This window comes from Aquarana catesbeiana, linkage group LG13, assembly GCF_042186555.1.
Source record: "Aquarana catesbeiana isolate 2022-GZ linkage group LG13, ASM4218655v1, whole genome shotgun sequence".
Taxonomy (NCBI): Eukaryota; Metazoa; Chordata; class Amphibia; order Anura; family Ranidae; genus Aquarana; species Aquarana catesbeiana.
The window spans coordinates 238,500,690-238,520,778 of record NC_133336.1 but is presented as its reverse complement, the minus strand read 5'-3'; the positions used below and the strand labels follow the sequence as shown (position 1 = coordinate 238,520,778).

The window sequence follows — 20,089 nt, the reverse complement described above, 5'->3', positions numbered from 1 at the left end:
GTGTTGAAGGGGGAATACAGATGTGAGGTGTGGATAGGAAGGTACAGAGGTGAACTGTGGATGGGTGGGTACAGAGGGGAGCTGTGGATGGGGGAGCGCAGGGGTGAGCTGTGGGTGGTCGGTTGCAGAGGTGAGTTGTGGACAAGAGGTACAGAGATGAGCTGTTGCTGGTGGGAGTATGGAGGTGAGGTGTGGATGGGGGGATACGGATGTGAGGTGTGGTTAGAAAGGTACAGAGATGAACTGTGGATGGGGGGATACAGAGGTGAGCTGTGGATGGGGGGTACAGAGGTGAGCTTTAGATGGGGGAGTGCAGGGGGGAGCTGTGGGTGGTCAGTTGCAGAGGTGAGTTGTGGACAAGAGGTACAGAGGTGAGCTGTTGCTAGTGGGAGTATGGAGGTGAGGTGTGGATGGGGGGATACGGAGGTGAGGTGTGCATGGGGGGTGCGCAGGTGAGGTGTGGATGGGGAGATGCGGAGGTGAGCTGTGAATGGGGGGGTACAGAGGTAAATTTTAGATGGGAGGGATACAGAGGTGAGCTTTGCATGGGGGATACAAAGGAGAGGTGTGAATGGGGGTTACGGAGGTGAGGCAAGGACACGGGGTACAGAGGTGAGGTGTGGACAGGAGGTACAGAGGTGAGCTGTGGACATAGAGTAGCGCTAAATATTCTGCGCATTGCACAAGATGCAAGAGGCACAGAGTACCACACCCAGTATTGCATTACAAACAGGGTTTGGGAGTGCATACTGTGCAGTGCTGAGGTGCATGTATCACACAGGTTACAGAACAAATCAGCACAAGGGACAGTACTTACACATCCCCTCCCAAAGGAACCATCTATTGCTCACCTCCGCACACCTCTTTGCTTTTTTCTTGGAGTTTTCTCCATTGGTGGGTCCCCTCATCTCCCCAGTCCATGTTGTGCAGGCAGTGAGGGGATGATGTGCTTTATCCTTCAGCAACCAATCAGTGAGCCGTAATGATGTGCTGTAACCCCTAGCAACAAATAAGTAAGTGGCAAGGATGCACAGTAACCTCTACCAACCAATCAGTGAGCGGTAAAGATGTGCAGTAACCTCTAGCAACCAATCAGTGAGCCTGGATCTGTTCTTTATGTTTTCATTATTAAAGTTTTTTGGGATAGGTCTATGTGTGTCTTTGTTTGTTTTTTGGGATGTTGGGGGGAGAATGAAATTGCATGGCGGGGGGGCAAGAAAATGTTTGCCCAGGGTCTAATCATTATTAAAGATGGCCCTGCCTAGGGTGCCATGGAACCCTGGTTGAGAAGGGCTGTAATAAAGAAAGAAAGAGTTGCTATAGAGGAAGAGTTATGCCCTGTACACACGGTCGGACTTTCCGACGGAAAATGTACGATCGGAGCTTGTTGTCGGAAATTTTGACCGTGTGTGGGCTCCATCTGACTTTTCCATCGGAATTTCCGACACACAAAGTTTGGGAGCAGGCTATAAAATTTTCCGAAAACAAAAGCTATTGGCTACTGGCCCGTTTATAGTCCCGACGTACGTGTTGTATGTCACCGTGTTCTTGACGTTCGGAAATTCCCGACAACTTTGTGCGACCGTGTGTATGCAAGACAAGTTTGAGCCAACATCCGTCGGAAAAAATCCAATGTATTTTGTTGTCAGAATGTCCGATCAATGTTCGATCGTGTAGTACAGGGCATTACTCTACCAACATGTGGAATTTGAATGACCTATGTTAATAAAAATGTTATAGCCACTTTTACATTACTCTCAGTACAGCCTATTTCAGCGATCTGTGATAATATCTCAGAATTGTACGTTTCCTTTTTTTCCTTGTTCCCAATGCTCTTTCGTAGAGTAGAGCTTTGCTCTGTGATTCTACGACTACGAAGGATGGAGATTCCGTGTGATCAGGATGCGGAATGTTCTGAAAGTGAAAGTAACAACTGTGATCACATTGTTGTCCTCTCTCCATCCTCTTCCCCCTGCTCCTTCTTGCTGACGCCATTGTTTTTCAGAGCCACCCCAGAACTGTGTCCACACAATTACCGTACATAAAGGTAAAACAGACTGATCTGCTAACGTGGCCTATCGGGAAACCATCCAGAGTATATCATGGGAGAAGTTTTCTTGGTGTCTCTCTGATCTTCTCCCTCCCGTAATCTGATTCTATTGAATTTAGCATATTAGTTGACCAATGACATGTGAGTTGAACTGGATGGACTTGTGTCTTTTTATAACCAGACTATGTAACTATGTGACATACAGCAATAACAATATCCATTGCAGCTCACATGACAGATAAAGAGCCTGGGGTTAGAAGGGGCACCATTAGGGGGGTTTTTGAGGGACTTCACACATGGAAAATCTGTGTGCATGTGAAGATAACTCATATTCATTGCTGTATTTTTAAGGTTTACAGTGGTTATTGATATCAGAAGTAAAGGAAGTAATTTTTAGAATATTTTGAATATTTTTAGAATTTTTAGAATATTTACAGAATTTTTAGAATATTTTTAGAATTTTTAGAATATTTTTAGAATAATTATTGCTAGTTGTAGATCCCTTTTTGTAGTCTAATTAGTAGGGAAAGTTTGTTGAGCTTTCTTCTAATGCAGCGTACACACGGGCGGACTTTTCGACCGGACTGGTCTGACGGACCGAGTCCGGCGGACAATCCGATCGTGTGTGGGCTTCATTGGACCTTCAGCGGACTTTTCCATTCGAAAATCTGACGGACTTTAGATTTGGAACATGCTTCAAATCTTTACGTCCTAACTCCACCGGACCAAGAAATCCGCTCGTCTGTATGCTAGTCCGACGGACAAAAAAACGACGCTAGGGCAGCTATTGGCTTACTGGCTATCAACTTCCTTATTTTAGTCCGGTCGTACGTCATCACGTACGAATCCGTCAGACTTTGGTGTGATCGTGTGTAGGCAAGTCCGTTCGTTAAAAAGTCAGTCGGAAGTCCGTCAAAAGTCAGTCGAAAGTCCGTCGGACCAGTCCGGTCGAAAAGTCGGCCCGTGTGTACGCGGCATTAGTGTAGATTTATTGCCCTCTGAGCTTCTGGTCATCCCAGCCAGCACTGAAATTAAGTATGGCAATTCACAGATCCCCTTTTGCAGGCTGGAAAGTAAGGAGAATTTGTTAAGCTTTCTTTGTAGTGTATATTTATTGCCCTCAGAGCTTCTGGTCGTCCCGGCCAGCACTGAAATTAACCACTTAAAGCGGAGTTCCACCCATTTAAAAGTCAGCAGCTACAAAAAGTGTAGCTGCTGATTTTTAATAATCAGACACTCACCTGTCCCACGGTCCAGCGATGCGGGCGCACAAAGCCTCGCTCCTCTCCCATTCCTCTCTACGCCACCGGCAATCCACTGGGACCTGTGACGTGTCCCAGAAGATTGCAGGGAGGAAGGGGGGAGAGATGATCATCCTTGCGGCACCAGGGGATGAAGTGGGAGCTGGGTGCCTGTAAAAACAGGGTACCCGCCCCCCCCCAAAAAAAAATGACATGCCATATGATATGTGGCATGTCAGGGGGTCACGAACACTTAACCACTTGCCACCCAGGCCAATTCTGACATTTCTTTCCTACATGTAAAAATAATTTTTTTGCTAGAAAATTACATAAAACCCCCAAACATTATATATATATGTTTTTTTTTAAGCAGACACACTAGAGAATATAATGGCGGTCATTAAAACTTTTTATCTCGCACAGGATTTGCACAGCAATTTTTCAAACGCGTTTTTAAAAAAAAAAAAAAACAGTTTCATGCTTTAAAATACAAAACAGTAAAGTTAGCCCCATTTTTTTGCATAATGTAAAAGATGAAGCTACGCCGAGTAAATAGATACCTAACATGTATCAAAATTGCACACGCTCGTGGAATGGCGCCAAACTTCGGTACTTAAAAATCCCCATAGGTGGCACTTTCAAAATTTTTTACTGGTTACATGTTTTGAGTTACAGAGAAGGTCTAGGGCTAGAATTATTGCTCTCACTGTAACATTCGAGGCGATACCTCACATGTGTGGTTTGAACACCGTTTTCATATGTGTGCGGGACTTATGTATGCGTTCGCTTCTGCGTGCGAACACACAGGGATAGGGTCGCTTTAAAAATTTTGTTAATTTTACTTTACATTTTTTAGTTTGACACTTCTAAAAAAAAAATTTTTTTTTTGATCACTTTTATTCCTATTACAAAGAATGTAAACATCCCTTGTAATAGGAATATGGCACGATCGGTCCTCTTTACAGTGAGATATGGGCTCAATAAGACCTCACATCTCACCTTTAGGCTGGGAAGCCTAAAATAAAAAAAATAAATAAATAAAAATCGCAGCTTCCCAGCCGAGGCGGCGCCGTTTGCGTCATAACATCGCGCCCGGCCTCCGAACGATCATAGAGACTCTGGCGACCATCTGGTCCACTGGAAATCTCTATGGTAAACAACTGGGGCCGGCGGATCCGTTCTCCGACTCGCCAATGGAAGCGGTGGGTCGGTAGAAGCACCGGAGGGCGGTGGGAGGGGGACGTCCCCTCCTGCCGCCCATAAGAACGATCAAGTGGCTGACCAGCCACTATGATCGTTCTTATGGTGTAGGGAACCGAATGAAAAAGACAGTATCTGAATGATGCCTGTAGCCTCACTCATCATTCAGATATATCCACTCAAAGTCAAGGAAGTCATATGACGGCTGGCGGTGGGTAAGTGGTTAAAGTGGAAGTTCCATTTTTAGGTGGAACTCCGCTTTAAGGACCGGGCCTATTTTTCAGACTTGGTGTTTACAAGTTAAAATCTTTTTTTTTTTGGAAAATTACTTAGAACCCCCAAACATTATATATTTTTTTCAGACACCCTAGAGAATAAAATGGCGGTCCTTGCAATACTTTTTTGTCACATTGTGCAGCGATCTTACAAGCGCAATTTTTTTGGAAAAAAATACACTTTTTTGAATTAAAAAATTAGACAACAGTAAAGTTAGCCAATTTTTTTATATTTTTTTATATTGTGAAAGATAATGTTACGCCGAGTAAACTGATACCCAACATGTCATGCTTCAAAATTGCACCTGCTCGTGGAATGGCGACAAAATCTTTGACCCTTATAAACCTCAATAGGTTTTAAAAATTTCTACAGGTTACCAGTTTTAAGTTACGGAGGAGGTCTAATGCTAGAATTTTTGCTCTCACTCTAAGGATCGTGGCGATAACTCACATGTGTGGTTTGAACACCGTTTACATATGCTGGGACGACTTGCATATGCGTTCGCTTCTGCGCGCGAGCTCTGCGCGACTGGGTGCTTTAAATTTATGATTTTCTTTTTCTTATTTATTTTACTTTTTATTTTTTTACACTGTCCTTTTAAAAAAAAATTTGGGTCACTTTTATTCTTATTACAAGGAATGTAAACATCCCTTGTAATAGAAAAAAAGCATGACAGGACCTCTTAAATATGAGATCTGGTGTCAAAAAGACCTCATATCTCATATTTACACTAAAATGCAATAAAAAATAATTAACCACTTAAGGACTAGCCTCGTTTTGGATTTTAGGTGTTTACATGTTTAAAACAGGTTTTTCTGCTAGAAAATTACTTAGAACCCCCAAACATTATATATGGTTTTTCTTCTAACACCCTAGAGAATAAAATGGCGGTCATTGCAACACTTTTTTTTGCACCGTATTTGCGCAGCGGTCTTAAAAGCGCACTTTTTTTTGAAAAAATTCACTTTTTTGAATAAAAAAATAAGACAACAGTAAAGTTAGCCCAATTTTTTTTTATATTGTGAAATATAATGTTACGCCAAGTAAATTGATACCCATAATGTCACGCTTGAAAATTGCGCCCGCTCGTGGAATGGCGTCAAACTTTTACCCTCAAAAATCTCCATAGGTGAAGTTTAAAAAATTCTACAGGTTGCATATTTTGCGGTACCGAGGAGGTCTAGGGCTAGAATTATTGCTCTCGCTCTACCGGTCACTGCGATACCTCAAATGTGTGTTTTGACCACTGTTTTCATATGCGGGCGCTACTCGCGTATGCGATCGCTTCTGCGCGCGAACTCGTCGGGACAGGGGGGTTTTAAAAAAAAAAAATTTATTTTTATTATTTATTTTACAATATTTTATTTATTTTTACACTGTTTTAAAAAAAAAATGGTGTCACTTTTATTCCTATTACAAGGAATGTACACATCCCTTGTAATAGAAAAAAGCATGACAGGACTTCTTCAATATGAGATCTGGGGGGTCAAAAAGATCTCAGATCTCATATTTACACTAAAATGCAATAAAAAAAAAAAAAAAGTCATTTAGAAAAATGGAATTTGAAAAAATGTGCCTTTAAGAGGCGTGGACGGAAGTGACGTTTTGACGTTGCTTCCGCCCAGCAGTGTCACGGAGACGAGTGAGCGCCATCTTAGCCTCACTCGTCTCCAGACACACCACGGAGAAGGACGCGATCGCCTCCGCCGCTACCGACGGTTCCGGTAAGCGGCGGAGGGCACCGGATCGCGGCGGGAGGGGGGGGCCCCTCTCCCGCCACCGATAAAAGTGATCTCACGGCGAATCCGCCGCAGGGACCACTTTTATCTGAAAGCCGGCCGCCGCACGAAAACGGGGATACCGGGGTTATGGCAGCTAGCTGCTGCCATAACAACGATATCCCCGTTCAAAGTTTGGACGTACATCGTCGTGCGGCGGTCTTGAAGTGATTAAAAAATTGAATGTCATTTATTTTATTGTTCTCTAAGGTGTCTGCGTATAGAAAATGTATGTTTATTTTTTTTTTTATTAATCTTCAGGCCTAAAATGATTTTTTATACTTATGCAAAAAGGGCGCTGGCAGTGAAAGGGTTAATTGGCATATTTACATATCTCTGTTGAATCGCACGCAGGTGCGGGAAGGTAAATTGCTGGGTGTGGTGAGAGTCCGATCAGGAAGTACCGGGAGAGCACAAAACACAGGATGTCCCCACAAGACCAGATTTTAGAAGAGGATTGCAGGTAACATTATTCTTTTTTACTGCCTGGGGGGGACTTCATGTCGTTGCACCGCGTAAAAGACTCGTTGCAGACTCGAGGGGAATTTGGATATTTACTGTAAAACACTCAGACAATCAATAGGTAGAGCAGCAAAGCATACAAGCTAATGAGATCTAGGAGATACAGTCCAGATGAACTTAAGCCTCGTACACACGATCGGATTCTCGGCGGGGAATTGTGTGATGACAGGCTGTTTGCGTAAAAATCCGACCGTTAGTACGCTCCATCAGACAATTGTTGTCCAACTTTCGGCCAACAAATGTTGGATGGCAGGCCAGTAAATTTTCGGCATAAAACGGTCTGTTGTGGGATTTTCCGAGCGTGTGTACACAAGTCCGTCACACAAAAGTCCAAAGTACAAACACGCATGCTCGGAAGCAAGGACGAGCCGGAATCGGTCGGTCTTGTAAACTAGCGTCTGTAATGGAGAATCGACATTCGTGACGCGGCAAATTATGAATTGGCGAAATGCAGCGCACAATTCTCTTCTTCTTTAATGGGATAATAATGAAGCTGCTTTGCTGGTGATACTGATGGCGTTATGGCAAACATATTTGAAAATTCTTTTGTTTTCTAGTGATATCAAAATTAATATTATTATTTATTTTTTGGCCAAGTTACCACAGCACCATTATCCCGTAGTTTTTAATCTCAAAAGGTATAACTATGTTGGTGTCCCTTGTTAATTTTACATTGTATTTTTGAAAATGTACTGGCCTACTCCCAAACTGTCATTTGAAGTAAAACACATAGCCAAGTATTATTCTCCACAATTTTTTATTGTGCATTAAAAAAAGAAAACAAATAAAATTAGACATTCTATCTGCTAATAGAACTTAACCAAAAAGTGCATTCTATGCATCCAAAAATATAGAAAATATAGCACATGCATGTGTCCTGCTTCATAATATCGGGGGTCAACAATGCCAAGAGTTGGTGAAAGCAGGGGTCCGTCATCTGGAGATAATTCTGAAAATCATCCGGATTATTCTCCTGGAGCTCCCACAGCAAAGGCATATGATATAATGTGTCACGATTAAGCAACCAATTTTTGGTCTAAGAAATCCTCCTCCTCCTGTTTCTGGACTGGACTTGGGTCAAAGCAATAACTCCAAGGCCAATAATAGCACGTTATCTCCTCCGATTCCGCAAGATGGCTGGTTGATGAACGGCCGTTCAGAAACAAACTTAAAAGCACGAAATGAAAAGCACGAAATGAAAAGCGTGAATCAACACTCACCAAACTTCTACTAACACCAAATTAGCAGAAGGAGCCCAAAGGGTGGCGCCTGACAATTGAACTTCCTCTTTATCGGCTCGTAGTACATCTAGTACATCACTACGTTTGTGTTTGTTGGCTGACAATTGTGTACCGTTGTATGCAAGACAAGTTCACGGCACACGACCTTCGGACAAAAGTCTGACGCTTTGTTGGCCAACAATTCGATTGTGTGTACGAGGCTTAAGTCTATAGCCGTATGTTGTGTTTATAATCTTTTGTTGCTAATAAAGTGTAAAGGCAAAACCATTTTTATTTGTGAGATAGAGTAGGTAAGGGTTAGACTCTCTGCCATGTTTTTCTTGCCATCTGTTTCCCCTCTGTTTGTCCTAGTGACCATTGTCTGCAAAGACAGAAACTAAATGGAAATCGAAAATTTTACATTTGTCATGAGAAGAAGACTAGCGGGGAAATCTTCCAATGGGGACAAAGGTTCTGGTGGCAATTGCTTAACCCCTTTTCTGCCAGAGAGATTTTTGCATTTTTTTTTTTACAGATGTTTAAAAAAATCATTTTAGGCCTGAGGATTACGTAAAACCCCCAAAACCTAATATATTTTCTGAAAGCAAACACCCTAGAGAATAAAATGTTAGTAGTTCCAATTTCTTATGCCACTCAGTAAAAAATACGCTATAGGTAATTTTAGGGCACATAAACACATTATGTTACCCAATTTTTTGGTAAAATATAAAAGACGAGGTTGTGCCGAGTAAATAGAAACCCAACATGTCAAGCCTTAAAATTGCTTCTACGAAACATGCTGAGAGGCGGCCCTGCTGCTTAGTGATCATAGGAGGTTGCTTGCTCGTCATAGGCGCCATTCAGAGAACACTTTGTGTTCCCTCAATTAATGCAAAGTCTTATCTGATTGGATGAGAGGTGGAGATTGTAAAGTTCACCACCCTGCCTCTCCACCTGGAAATCTCACCTCCAATCAGAGAATGCTTCATATTCAGGGTCTTTTTTTTTCTTTCTCTGCCTTTAAACATTGAGCTTAAAATATGTTTTTTGTTAAATATGTTAGTAGTTTCTACAGGCAAAACACTAAACTCCTCTAGAAGCTGTAGTTTTTTTAAGCCAGTGTGCATGGACCTCATTAAGAAAATGTGAGGTGTTCTCTGATTGGCACCCATGCTCAGCCAGGGACCTCCTGTGATTGGCCAGATATGGCATGTGCTTATTTACATTGGTTCAGGTTTAACCAATGTACTATGCAAAAATATCTATAACTGAACTTCAGCTTTAATTCTAAGTTGTGTGGATGTTGATCATTCTACATATAGCATAAAAGAACACCTGGTCTGTTCGTAATGCAGTTCTTCCAGAGTGGAATGGGGTTGAGTAAAACTACAGAGATGGTAGAAATCACTGTAGGAGCAGATGGGGCCACAGAAACTAGGTGTAATGGGCCACCTTGAGGACCCTTGTAGTACAAAGTAAGAAGTCATGAGAAGACCTAAGAGATAACCAAGCTATACCTTTGTGCCCATTGGAAGATTTCCCTGCTAGTCTTCTCATGACAAATATAACCAAGGATATAGCTCCAGGATAACCAAGAGACAAAAGTGGATAAGTGATCTTCTGTTCACATGGAAGAGGCACTATTGGAATGTCCATAAACCTGACATTCTAGAGTGCACTAGAGGAGAGCTAAGATGCATGAGACAATGGGGTCCTTTCCATGGTTGTTGAGTAAGATCACAGTGATGTCTAAAGATGGTAAAGACCACTGGTGAAGCAGACAAAACCTTGGCGAAATGGGCCACCTTGGGGACCTTTGTATTGCAAAAAAAAAGGTATTCCAAGGATAGCGACAGAGGGGGATAGGTAATCCATTATTCACATGGAAGAGTCACAGGTGGAATGTCCATAAATCTGAGTCATAATGAAGTCCTATCCTTGACAATCTGGAGAGGCACTGGAGGAAAGCTCAGATGCATGAGGCAATGGGGTCCTGTCCATGGTGAAGAAAAGTAAGTAGTCAGGAACAATAAAAAACAATGTAAAAAAATGCGGACTTATAACAGGAGGACACTCTTGACTAGGTTAGGCTTCTCTGAACAGTCTTTAAACCAAAAACCAAGGGGAAGGCCAGAAATGAGACCATGTAGGAGTAGTCTCGGAGAAAGAGCTACCACTGCCCCACCAAAGGTAGAACAACACACAGTCACTAGATTCCTGAGCTTGGATCAGTACTTACAATTTGCCATGGTAGCTGCACACCTCTCAACTCCCACTAGGCACTCTTCCGTGGGTCCTCAAACCCAAATCCTTTGCTCCAGAAGTAAATAGAAATAGGCCCCCAGCTCTGCTATAGCTGGGACCTTGATGACCATTGATAGACTTCAGCAGGACAGTCTAAAAGAGGCAACAGCCCTTGAGGCTGGAAACTTCTGCAGCAAGACTAGACCCAGGCTGCTCCAGACCCCAGACTATTTATGTTCTTCTCCAGCCACCTACTGGGCACACCTCCCCAGGGATTAGTTGAAGCACACTAAATATTCAGGCTGCCTATTTGACTTTCCCAGCCCTCTATGTTCTAGAGGACTCCAGAACACAAGGGGGAAACAATCAAACTTGCAGCCTGTGAAATCTAGAACAGCCCAAAGAAATCAATAGCTGCTCCAATGACTACAGAGGAGCCAAAAAAATGCTTTTACCTAGCATCTCATACTAGGAGGGTTCTACACATATATTATATATAATTTATATTATTATTTTTAAAGGTTGGGTTTCCATTTTGCTCTGCAAGAATAGAAGATGGGTCAGATGCCTGCAAGATACCGTGATGGTAGGTCTATCAAAAATATATATGTATAAAATGAAGCTTCTATATTCTAAAGCTTCTATATATAAATGTTATGTTTAGCCTGTGTAGTGGGTGCCGCTTAGTTTGCCCGCGGGCCCCAACCTTTCGCCAGCCGCTGCCGCGAATGACACCGGCTCTTACCGGAAGCCTCCCTCTCCTCGCACTGGCCACCCATTCTGTTCCCTCCTCTACTTCCCTATTGGCAGGGGGAGAGGACCAATGAAAATCAGCTCACTCCCGATGCACTCCTGTGAATGGACATCCTGTGGCTTGGCCCCCCACCCTCTCCTCATTGGCTTACAGACTGTGATTGACAGCAGCAGGAGCAAATGGCTCTCTCAGTGCTGTGTGAGCCAAAGAGGAGAGACCTGCTGCTCTCATGCAGATTGAGATGGGGCTCAGGTGAGTATAAGGGGGGCTCAGGTAAGTATAAGGGGGGGAGCTGAGGGGGAAACTGCACCCAGAAGGTTTTTTTACCCTAATGCAATCACTTTAAGCCCTGGTTCACACTAGTGTGATTTCTGATGCAACGGGGGTCATACAGAATTGCATGTCAATGAAATCAAACTGTTTTGATTGGCTCCCATTCACGTCAATGTGACACATTACGGAGCGATTTTGGAAAAGGTTCCTGTGCTACTTTGGCGCAATTCCAATGTGACTTTGGTCCCCCATAGACTTCAATAGAAAGGCACAGAAATTGCATGTACATGCAATTCTGATTTGATTTAGAAAGTGATTTTATTTTTTTTTTAATCCTGAACTCTCCTCCAAGGCAAATCCTTGGTCCCTCGAAAAAAAGTAATAGTATAACTCGAAAAGCACACAGGCTTAAAATCTCATCAAAATCACAAAGAAGTCGCATTATATAATTGCACCTGAAATCGGCTCAAAAACGCATCTTACTAGTACGATCCAGGCCTAAAGAAAACGTAAAGTGTCTTGCTGATGAGCCTATATTTTTAGCTATTAATGCACTTTACCTTAAATTCATTTTTAATGCAACATTCACATTTTTAAATACTTGATCTTCCATATTTTTGTTATTGTATTACATGCAAATGTTTTTCACCACTAATAGGAGCTTTGTTCTTAATTTAGCCTTATTTAAACTCCCTGCTAAACACCTGTAGCCACTAGAGGCAGCAAAGACACGATTTCCTCTGATTCTGCCTTTCTCCTCATCAGCTGCTGATATAAGATCTCAGCCATGAAAGGAGTGTGTTGTTTTCAGTGACCCAAAGATTTGCATTATGAAAAGTAGCAGTAAATGACTGGCTAATTATACATTATACAATTTTTTGTACAATTTTCCTTTAGATTTACCACAGACCATATACATTCACTGGCCCCTTTTTAGGTACACTTAAATCCCCTTTCTTCCCCATTCTGATGCTCGATTTGAACTTCAGCAAGTCGCCTTCGCCAGGTCTGGATGCCTAAATGCATTGAGATGCTGCCATGTAATTGGCTGATTAGCAATTTGTGTTACCAAGCAATTAAACAGGTGTTTTTTTCACAAAACAAAGGTGCTTTATTGTCATAAAAGGGTCATTTACAGTATACCAGTGGACACAGTACATAACACTACATATGAAGTAAATATTATTACATACAGAAATCCAACTGGTGCGGTAGGGTGCAGATCACAGTGCAATAATTACTAATACATAGTAAGGATGATAAATCACCTAACATCCGTATTCCCCTTCCATCCCCCTAGTAATCTTATTGATACTTTATTGGCGGATATTAGGACGATATCAATGGAGCCCAAACTTTCTCAAATTTCCATGGACAGCCCCGGTTCACATAGGTAATCCTATACATGGGGATGGCAGCCTCAATCTGTGCTTCTCAGGCAGGGAGTGATGGGGGAGAGGAGTCAATAAATTTTAGGAGAATTTCCTTCTTGGCATAAAAGAGAAGATAGGAGATTTAGATGGTGAGAACGTTGCTCATCATCATGAACCCCCAGTAGGGCAAGTTCAGGAGAGGCTGAAATGGACATCTGCAGCCTAGAATTGATTTCACTAAACACTACTGCCCAGTAGGTCGCTATGATGGGGCAGTCCCAGAACATGTGGAAGAAAGTACCAATTTGAGTCTTGCATTTGGGGCACATGGGGTCCCTATCCGGGAAGATACGATGGAGTCTCTGAGGAGTATAATAGGTCCTGTGGAGGAATTTAACCTGAATTATTTTATCTTTGGATGCTATTACTAGTTTAGGGCCATAGTCAAGACAGTCCTCCCAACCTTCTTTATCTAATGATGGTATATCTCCATGCCACATTTCCCATAGTTTCTCTATCTTGGGAGAGTCCTTACCTAGGAGTGCGCTATACAAGGTAGAAAGGGATTTAGTAAGGTCTCCAGGAGTCAGTAGTTCCTCGATGGGATTGGACTGAAGGAGGGGTTTTTGAGGGAACTGGGCCCTAGCCACATGCCTGAGTTGTAAGTATCTGAATCTCATCCATTGGGGTAGCTGGTAAGTAGTCATTATCTCTAAGAGAGGCATCAACTCGCCCCAGGGCATTACGTGTCTCAGAGTTGTGATACCATAGCGGGCCCAAACCTGTGGGTCCGGGATGGTGCGGAAATGTGTCAACGCTGGATTTCCCCAAAGTGTTCAGGGGACCATTGGCCGGTTTCAAGTAACGTCGCCTGGCAGCCACCCTGACCCTCCACATCACCCATGTAGGTCCTGGGACCCCTTGGTACACCCCTGGGCCTCTGTAGGGAAGGTTGCGAAGGTCAACCAAACAGTTAGCCTCAAGAATAAATAGTGAATAATTCCGCGCCACATAAAAATTAAATTATAAAGAAATGAGTGAAGCAGCTACACCCTGAGCAAAAAATGAAAAAAATCCATAAATGCATAAATGTGAAACAAGAGGGGTTGGGGAGCGCTAGATAATTGACAAGGAAAAATATTTATACATATAAAACAAAAGGATTCCCTTAAATGTGAATAAATTCAAATAAAAAATACCAGCCTGCCCATATATATAAAACTTAAGTGAACAAAATTCATAAATCTGAATGACAGTGAACAATAATAATTGTGCAATCGTGACATGTAGTGTCAAAAAAATTAAAAATAATTGTATATCAAATATAAATTGACATCAATAACAAAGTCCATCCAAAATTGGTGTAAGATCCTGATGTAAATCTTTGATAACAAAACGTGAGCAGCAAAATCCCTTCACCATCACTGAAAAAAACACACCAATGTGCTCATGGAAATGGATGTCCGCTTACCAGATGAAGTTGACCAATTTAATTTAAAAAAGGTCAAATAGGCTTTAGCAAGATATTGCTTGCTGCAATGGAGAAAAATAAACCAGACTCTTGTCCTCACATCACAGGGTCTCACGCATGGGATATAAAATAGATGGAGAGGAACCGAACATAGTGTAACACCATTTATTAAGAATAAAGATAAAAACAAAAACATAGCCAAATGGCTACTCACATAGAAGGTGCCATCGCCCGGCACTGAGGCTGAAAAGCGTATCTAGGGATGGAGAAATCCAATCTATGGGAGAGGTTTCCCAGATGATCGCGGCAGCGGCGTGCGTTCCACCCTCGACGGACAGACGAACCACGGAGGCCGGAAGTGATGTAATTGCGTGACCAAGTACCGCCTCGACGTACGTTTCGTTTTACACGTCTTCAGAGGTCCTGGGACCCCTTGGTACACCCCTGGGCCTCTGTAGGGAAGGTTGCGAAGGTCAACCAAACAGTTAGCCTCAAGGCAGACAGCAGCATTGGACCTGGAGCTCTGAAATCACCAGTGGACCGAGACAAGCATCGCAGCCCAGAAGTAAACTTGAAAATTTGGAAGGGCCAGGCCCCCCAGATGGGCAGGCAGCCAGAGGGTGGAGCGTGCCAACCTAGGAGTCCCGCCACCCCAGATGAAAGAACTCACACAATGGTCAATCTCCCAAAAGAATGAGACAGAGACCCATACAGGGCAATTCCTAAATAGGTAGTTGAATTTAGGCAGTATCATCATCTTAAGGAGGTTGATACGTCCCAGAAGGTTTAGTGGAAGGTTTGCCCATGCAGCGCATTTTGTACGTAGGGTATTCATGACAGGCGTTAAATTCTTTTCCATATAGTCAGAGGGATTTTTCGTGATCAAGACCCCGAGGTATCTGAATTCCTCCACCCACTGTATCGGTGAGGAAGGGACCCCCGACGCAGCACCATCATCAATGGCGAACAGTACCGATCTAGTCCAGTTAATTTTAATACCTGAGAGCCCCCCAAAATCGTCAAAGATTCGCAGGGCAGCTAGTAGTTTGGGACCGGCGTCCTTCAGATATAGGAGCGCGTCATCGGCGTACAGGGACAGCCGCTCCTCTACCATACCCACCCGCAGGCCCAGGACATCCGGAACACTCCTGATCGAAACTGCCAGGGGCTCTAGTGCCAGGGCAAACAGGCTGGGGAAGAGCGGGCACCCCTGTCTCGTGCCACGAAATAAATCAAATGGATCTGATAGCCAATTATTTGTACGGACTCGGCTCTGGGTGCGTGGTATAGTAGCCGAATGCTGTGGATGAACTTATGGCCAAACCCAAATTTGTGCAATACCTCCCACAGGTAGGTCCATTCAACCGAGTCAAATGTCTTCTCGGCATCCAGGGAGGCAATGACTCTGGTACCTGGGTTGTCATGTGGGACAGTAAGATTCAAGAAAAGGCGCTGGATATTTATGTCGGTTCCCCTGCCCGGCATAAACCTAGTCTGATCTATTTCGATCAGGTCTTCTATAACATGGGACAATCAGGTGGCCAGGACCTTAGCAAAGATCTTGGCGTCAACATTAAGTAAGGATATGGGCCTGTATGATGCACAATTCAGGGGATCCTTGCCAGGCTTGGGAACCAACACGATTACTGCCTCATTCATCTAATCGGGTAGAGCCTCCAGTGTTGCAAACTTAGTCAGGAGTGAAGTTAACTTAGGGGCCAGAAGTTAGGTAAAGTTTGAGTAGAACTCGGACGGCAGGCCGTCCGATCCCAGGAGCCTTCCCCCCACAGAGGTGTCCCATAGCTACTTGTATCTCCTCAAGTGTAATATCTGCCTCCAGGCCCTCTCCAGCCTCCTTAGACAGTACAGGGATAGATAGTGGGTCAAGGAAGGAAGAGAGGGCAGATTCAGTAATATCGGCCCGGGAGGAATACACTTCTTCGAAATATTCTCTAAAACGGTTGTTGATGCTATTAGGCGCAGTGAGTAGTAGGCCTGAACTGTCCCTGATGGAGCCTATGGGAGTGGACAGTATGTTACCCTTAGCCAGCCATGCCAGAAGTTTCCCATTCTTCCCACCATGCTCAAAGACTCGTTGGGTCGAATATAGGAGAGCCTTGTCTGTCTGAGCTACCCTAATAGTGGAGAGACTTTGCAATGCCCGTTTCCATGCCCTGTACCTCTCATCCCCTGGGGCGGAGACAAACTCAGCTTCAGTGTAGTAGCCCTCGTTTCAAGCTCCTCCACGGCACGAGTGGACTCTCGCCTAAGGCAAGCAATGCTAGTCATGAACTCCCCTCTAGCCCAGGCCTTAAAAGAGTCCCGAAGAATAGGTGGGGTGGTAGATTCAGAGTTGTCTGTCCAAAAGTTACAAATAGAGGCCGTAAGCGGTTCCTGCAGCCTCTCATCATTTGCCCAAAATCTAGATAACCTCCATAGGCGGGTCCCGAGGGGAGTAGTTAAGGTTAGCGTTAGACGTAAGGGTGCATGATCTGATATGCCCCTGGGAAGCACAGTCAGGTCCTGGACATACTGTAGAGCAAGGCTAGAGGCATATACTAGATCAATTCTAGATAGGGTTTTGTGTGATGAGGAATGACAAGTGTATTGCCTTTGTGTCGGGTGCATGTGTCTCCATGCGTCAGTGAGGACGAAGGTATCCGCCCATTGTCTGAGGTCTGGAGTGCAAAGAGCCGACGAGTATAGCCTGTCTAGTTTCACCAAGGGGACCATATTGAAGTCACCCAGGAGGAAGACTAATGCCGCGTACACACGATCTGACTTTTACGGCATACTTGGTCCGGCGTACCGGATTTCGTCGGACAATTTGATTGTGTGTGGGCTCCAGCGGACTTTGTTTTCTCAAAAGTTTGACGGACTTAGATTTGAAACATGTTTCAAATCTATCCGACGGACTCGAGTCCGGTCCAAAAGTCCGCTCGTCTGTATGCTAGTCCGACGGACAAAAACCGACGCTAGGGCAGCTATTGGCTATTGGCTATGAACTTCCTTGTTTTAGTCCGGTGGTACGTCATCACGTACGAATCCGTTGGACTTTGGTTGATTGTGTGTAGGTAAGTCCGTTCATTCATAAAGTCCGTTGTAAAGTACGCCGGACAAAGTCTGCCGTAAAGTCCGCTCGTGTGTACGCGGCATAAGGCTGTGTCAAACTGTACCACAATTTACATGATCTCGTGAAGGATCTGCCCTGAGGCTGGTGGTGGTATATAGATCCCCACCAACACCACATCCTTATCGTATATATTAGCATGATTTATAATAAATCTTCCCTCCCTGTCAGTTCTGACCTCAAGAAGCCGAAATGGTAAAGTCTTGTGAACTAGGATGCTGACCCCGCGAGCATACGTAGAGTAAGGGCCCTTTCACAATGGGGCGGTTTGCAGGCGCTATTGCGCTAATAATAGCGCCTGCAAACCGACCCGAAAGTGCCGCTGCTTTGTCTCACGGGGCCACGGGGCTTTCACACTGGAGCGGTGCACTAGCAGGATGGGAAAAAAAGTCCTGCTAGCAGCATTTTCGGAGCGGTGAAGGAGCGGAGTGTATACCGCTCCTTCACCGCTCCTGCCCATTGAAATCAATGGGACAGCGCGGCTATACCGCCGGCAAACCACCTCTGCAGAGGCGCTTTGTGGTGGTTTTTAACCCTTTCTCGGCCGCTTACAATAGCGGCGCTTTACCGCCGACGCCGCCCCCGCCCCAGTGTGAAAGGGCCCTAAGTGGAGTGGTAATTTTGGCCTACCCAAGCTTTTTTAAGGCAGACAGTTTTGTTTCCCTGCAGATGTGTCTCCTGCACAAATCTGTGGGTTATGTTTTTGTAAAAAAACAGTATACCAGGGAGCGCTTCACCGCTGAGTTAAGGCCCCGTACATTTCATGAAATGATTGTGAACTCAGCCATCGGGGGTCAAGGGCGGGATAAGTGTAGGGATGACCTGCCAGCCATCCGACCCAATCAACACTAATAGCATCACATACAATTCCATGTCACTAAACTTTAGGTATAGACAAAATAAAGCACCTGTAAAAAAAACAGTTAACAGATAAACCAACAACCCTCACCCCCCCCCACCCCGCATCCCCCACCCCAACCAAGGAATGCTTATTTTCCCAAACATCAAACACCCAATGTCAGGGGACGTGAACCAGTGGGTGTAGTCACTTAGTGGATATGGTCTGTCCACATATAGCGGTGAGAGACTCCGCCGCCAAAAGGAAACGGGAGAGAACACCAGAAGAAGTTTTTCAGGCTCTTTCCAAACATTACCACAAGAAAAATAAAAGGAAAAGAAAAAAACAGTTCAAAAGGTTATTTTCTTCCATAGTAAACCCAGGTGCCATTAAATGCAAAGAAACTTAGTCCAGCAGCACAGGAGAGTTCACTGATGCAGGAGGCAGCCGTACGTCTGTGGAGTGGCTAGGGGCATTATTCCTAGGTGAACATAGTTTATAATTGAGTATCAGGAAAATCAACCCGTATCTAGCATCCAAGGGACAGTATTGAAAATGAGATGTGTTCTTGCAGTACAGGAAATTGCCACTAGAGTTCGCTGCTGGATAGACAATAGTGCACTTGGAATTACAATGAATGGGATTCTGCATAGAATAGAAACTGTGGGCTTGTAGTGCTGTGTATAAGTGCAGCCACACTCATATAGCTTTACCCAGGGCATCCATCAATTGCTGGTATCCCTGTTTAGGGCACAATGCTACTGTGTAAATTGGCAGGCTAAAGCCCCGTACACACAATCCGAAAATCGTACGAAATATGCCGCATTCGAATCGATCGTACGATAATCAGAACTTTAGTACAGAGCTTTCGAGAGCCGATCAGGACAGTTCATCCGATATTATTCTATCGGACATGCACGGAATTTTTTTTTGTACGATGCCAGATCGTACGATTTGCGTTTAATCAGTACACCTATCGTTCGAAAATGCAATACAAATGCATTACAACACATGACATCACTTCCGAATTTCTATGCTGTCGTACGGGAATTTTCGTGACTTTAGTAAACTCATCAGGTTCGACGTGAGATCAGCATGCAAAAAAAAACGGACGATCATTCATCCGATAATCGGATCGTGTGTACCGGGCATTACAGTCAAATATCACCTGGTCTTACCAGGGGCACAGTACTTGAACGTTACAAAATGTCAGTCAGTTGAAGAAAGAAAGGCACAGCAGGTGCAAATAGGGGATCACTTGCAAGTGGGATGTAGCCATCCTGCAGCATGTAGAGAAGGTGATCCTCAGGATCGATATACCATTCCTCAGCGATTTGGAGGGAGCGACTCCAGCCATGCGGATGCGTCCCGGGGGGAGGTGAAAAATCTGGTTGTCTCCCCGTCCTGAACCTTTAGTCGTGCAGGAAACAATATGCTGTAACGGATGCCCTTGAGCCGCATGGCTGCTTTGACATGATCAAAGGATCACCTCAATTTTTGAGTTTCCACTGAGTAGTCAGGAAATATGAGGATTTTGTTGTTTTGATACAGCAATTCGCCCTTCACTCTGGCCGCTCTGAGCACCTCATCTCTATCCCTAAAGTTCAGGAACTTGAGGATGAATGTGCGTGGAGGCACACCCGGGGGACCCGGCTTGGGTGGGATGCGGTGGGCTCTCTCAACAGCATAAGGCCTCATGCACACTGGACGTTAAAATAA

At 44.2% G+C, this 20,089-nt stretch overlaps 1 protein-coding gene across 1 annotated transcript in view; it reads left to right on the top strand.

Moving 5' to 3' along the window:
- The first annotated feature begins 9,853 nt into the window (after nucleotides 1-9,853).
- The window catches only part of LOC141117042 (NACHT, LRR and PYD domains-containing protein 9-like), a 50,313-nt gene continuing 40,077 nt past the window's right edge, over nucleotides 9,854-20,089 (top strand). The window contains exons 1-2 of the mRNA XM_073609625.1: nucleotides 9,854-10,299; nucleotides 11,053-11,117. Coding sequence (XP_073465726.1) covers nucleotides 11,087-11,117 — 31 coding nt within the window. The 5' untranslated portion in view covers nucleotides 9,854-10,299; nucleotides 11,053-11,086. The remainder of the gene's footprint in view (nucleotides 10,300-11,052; nucleotides 11,118-20,089) is intronic.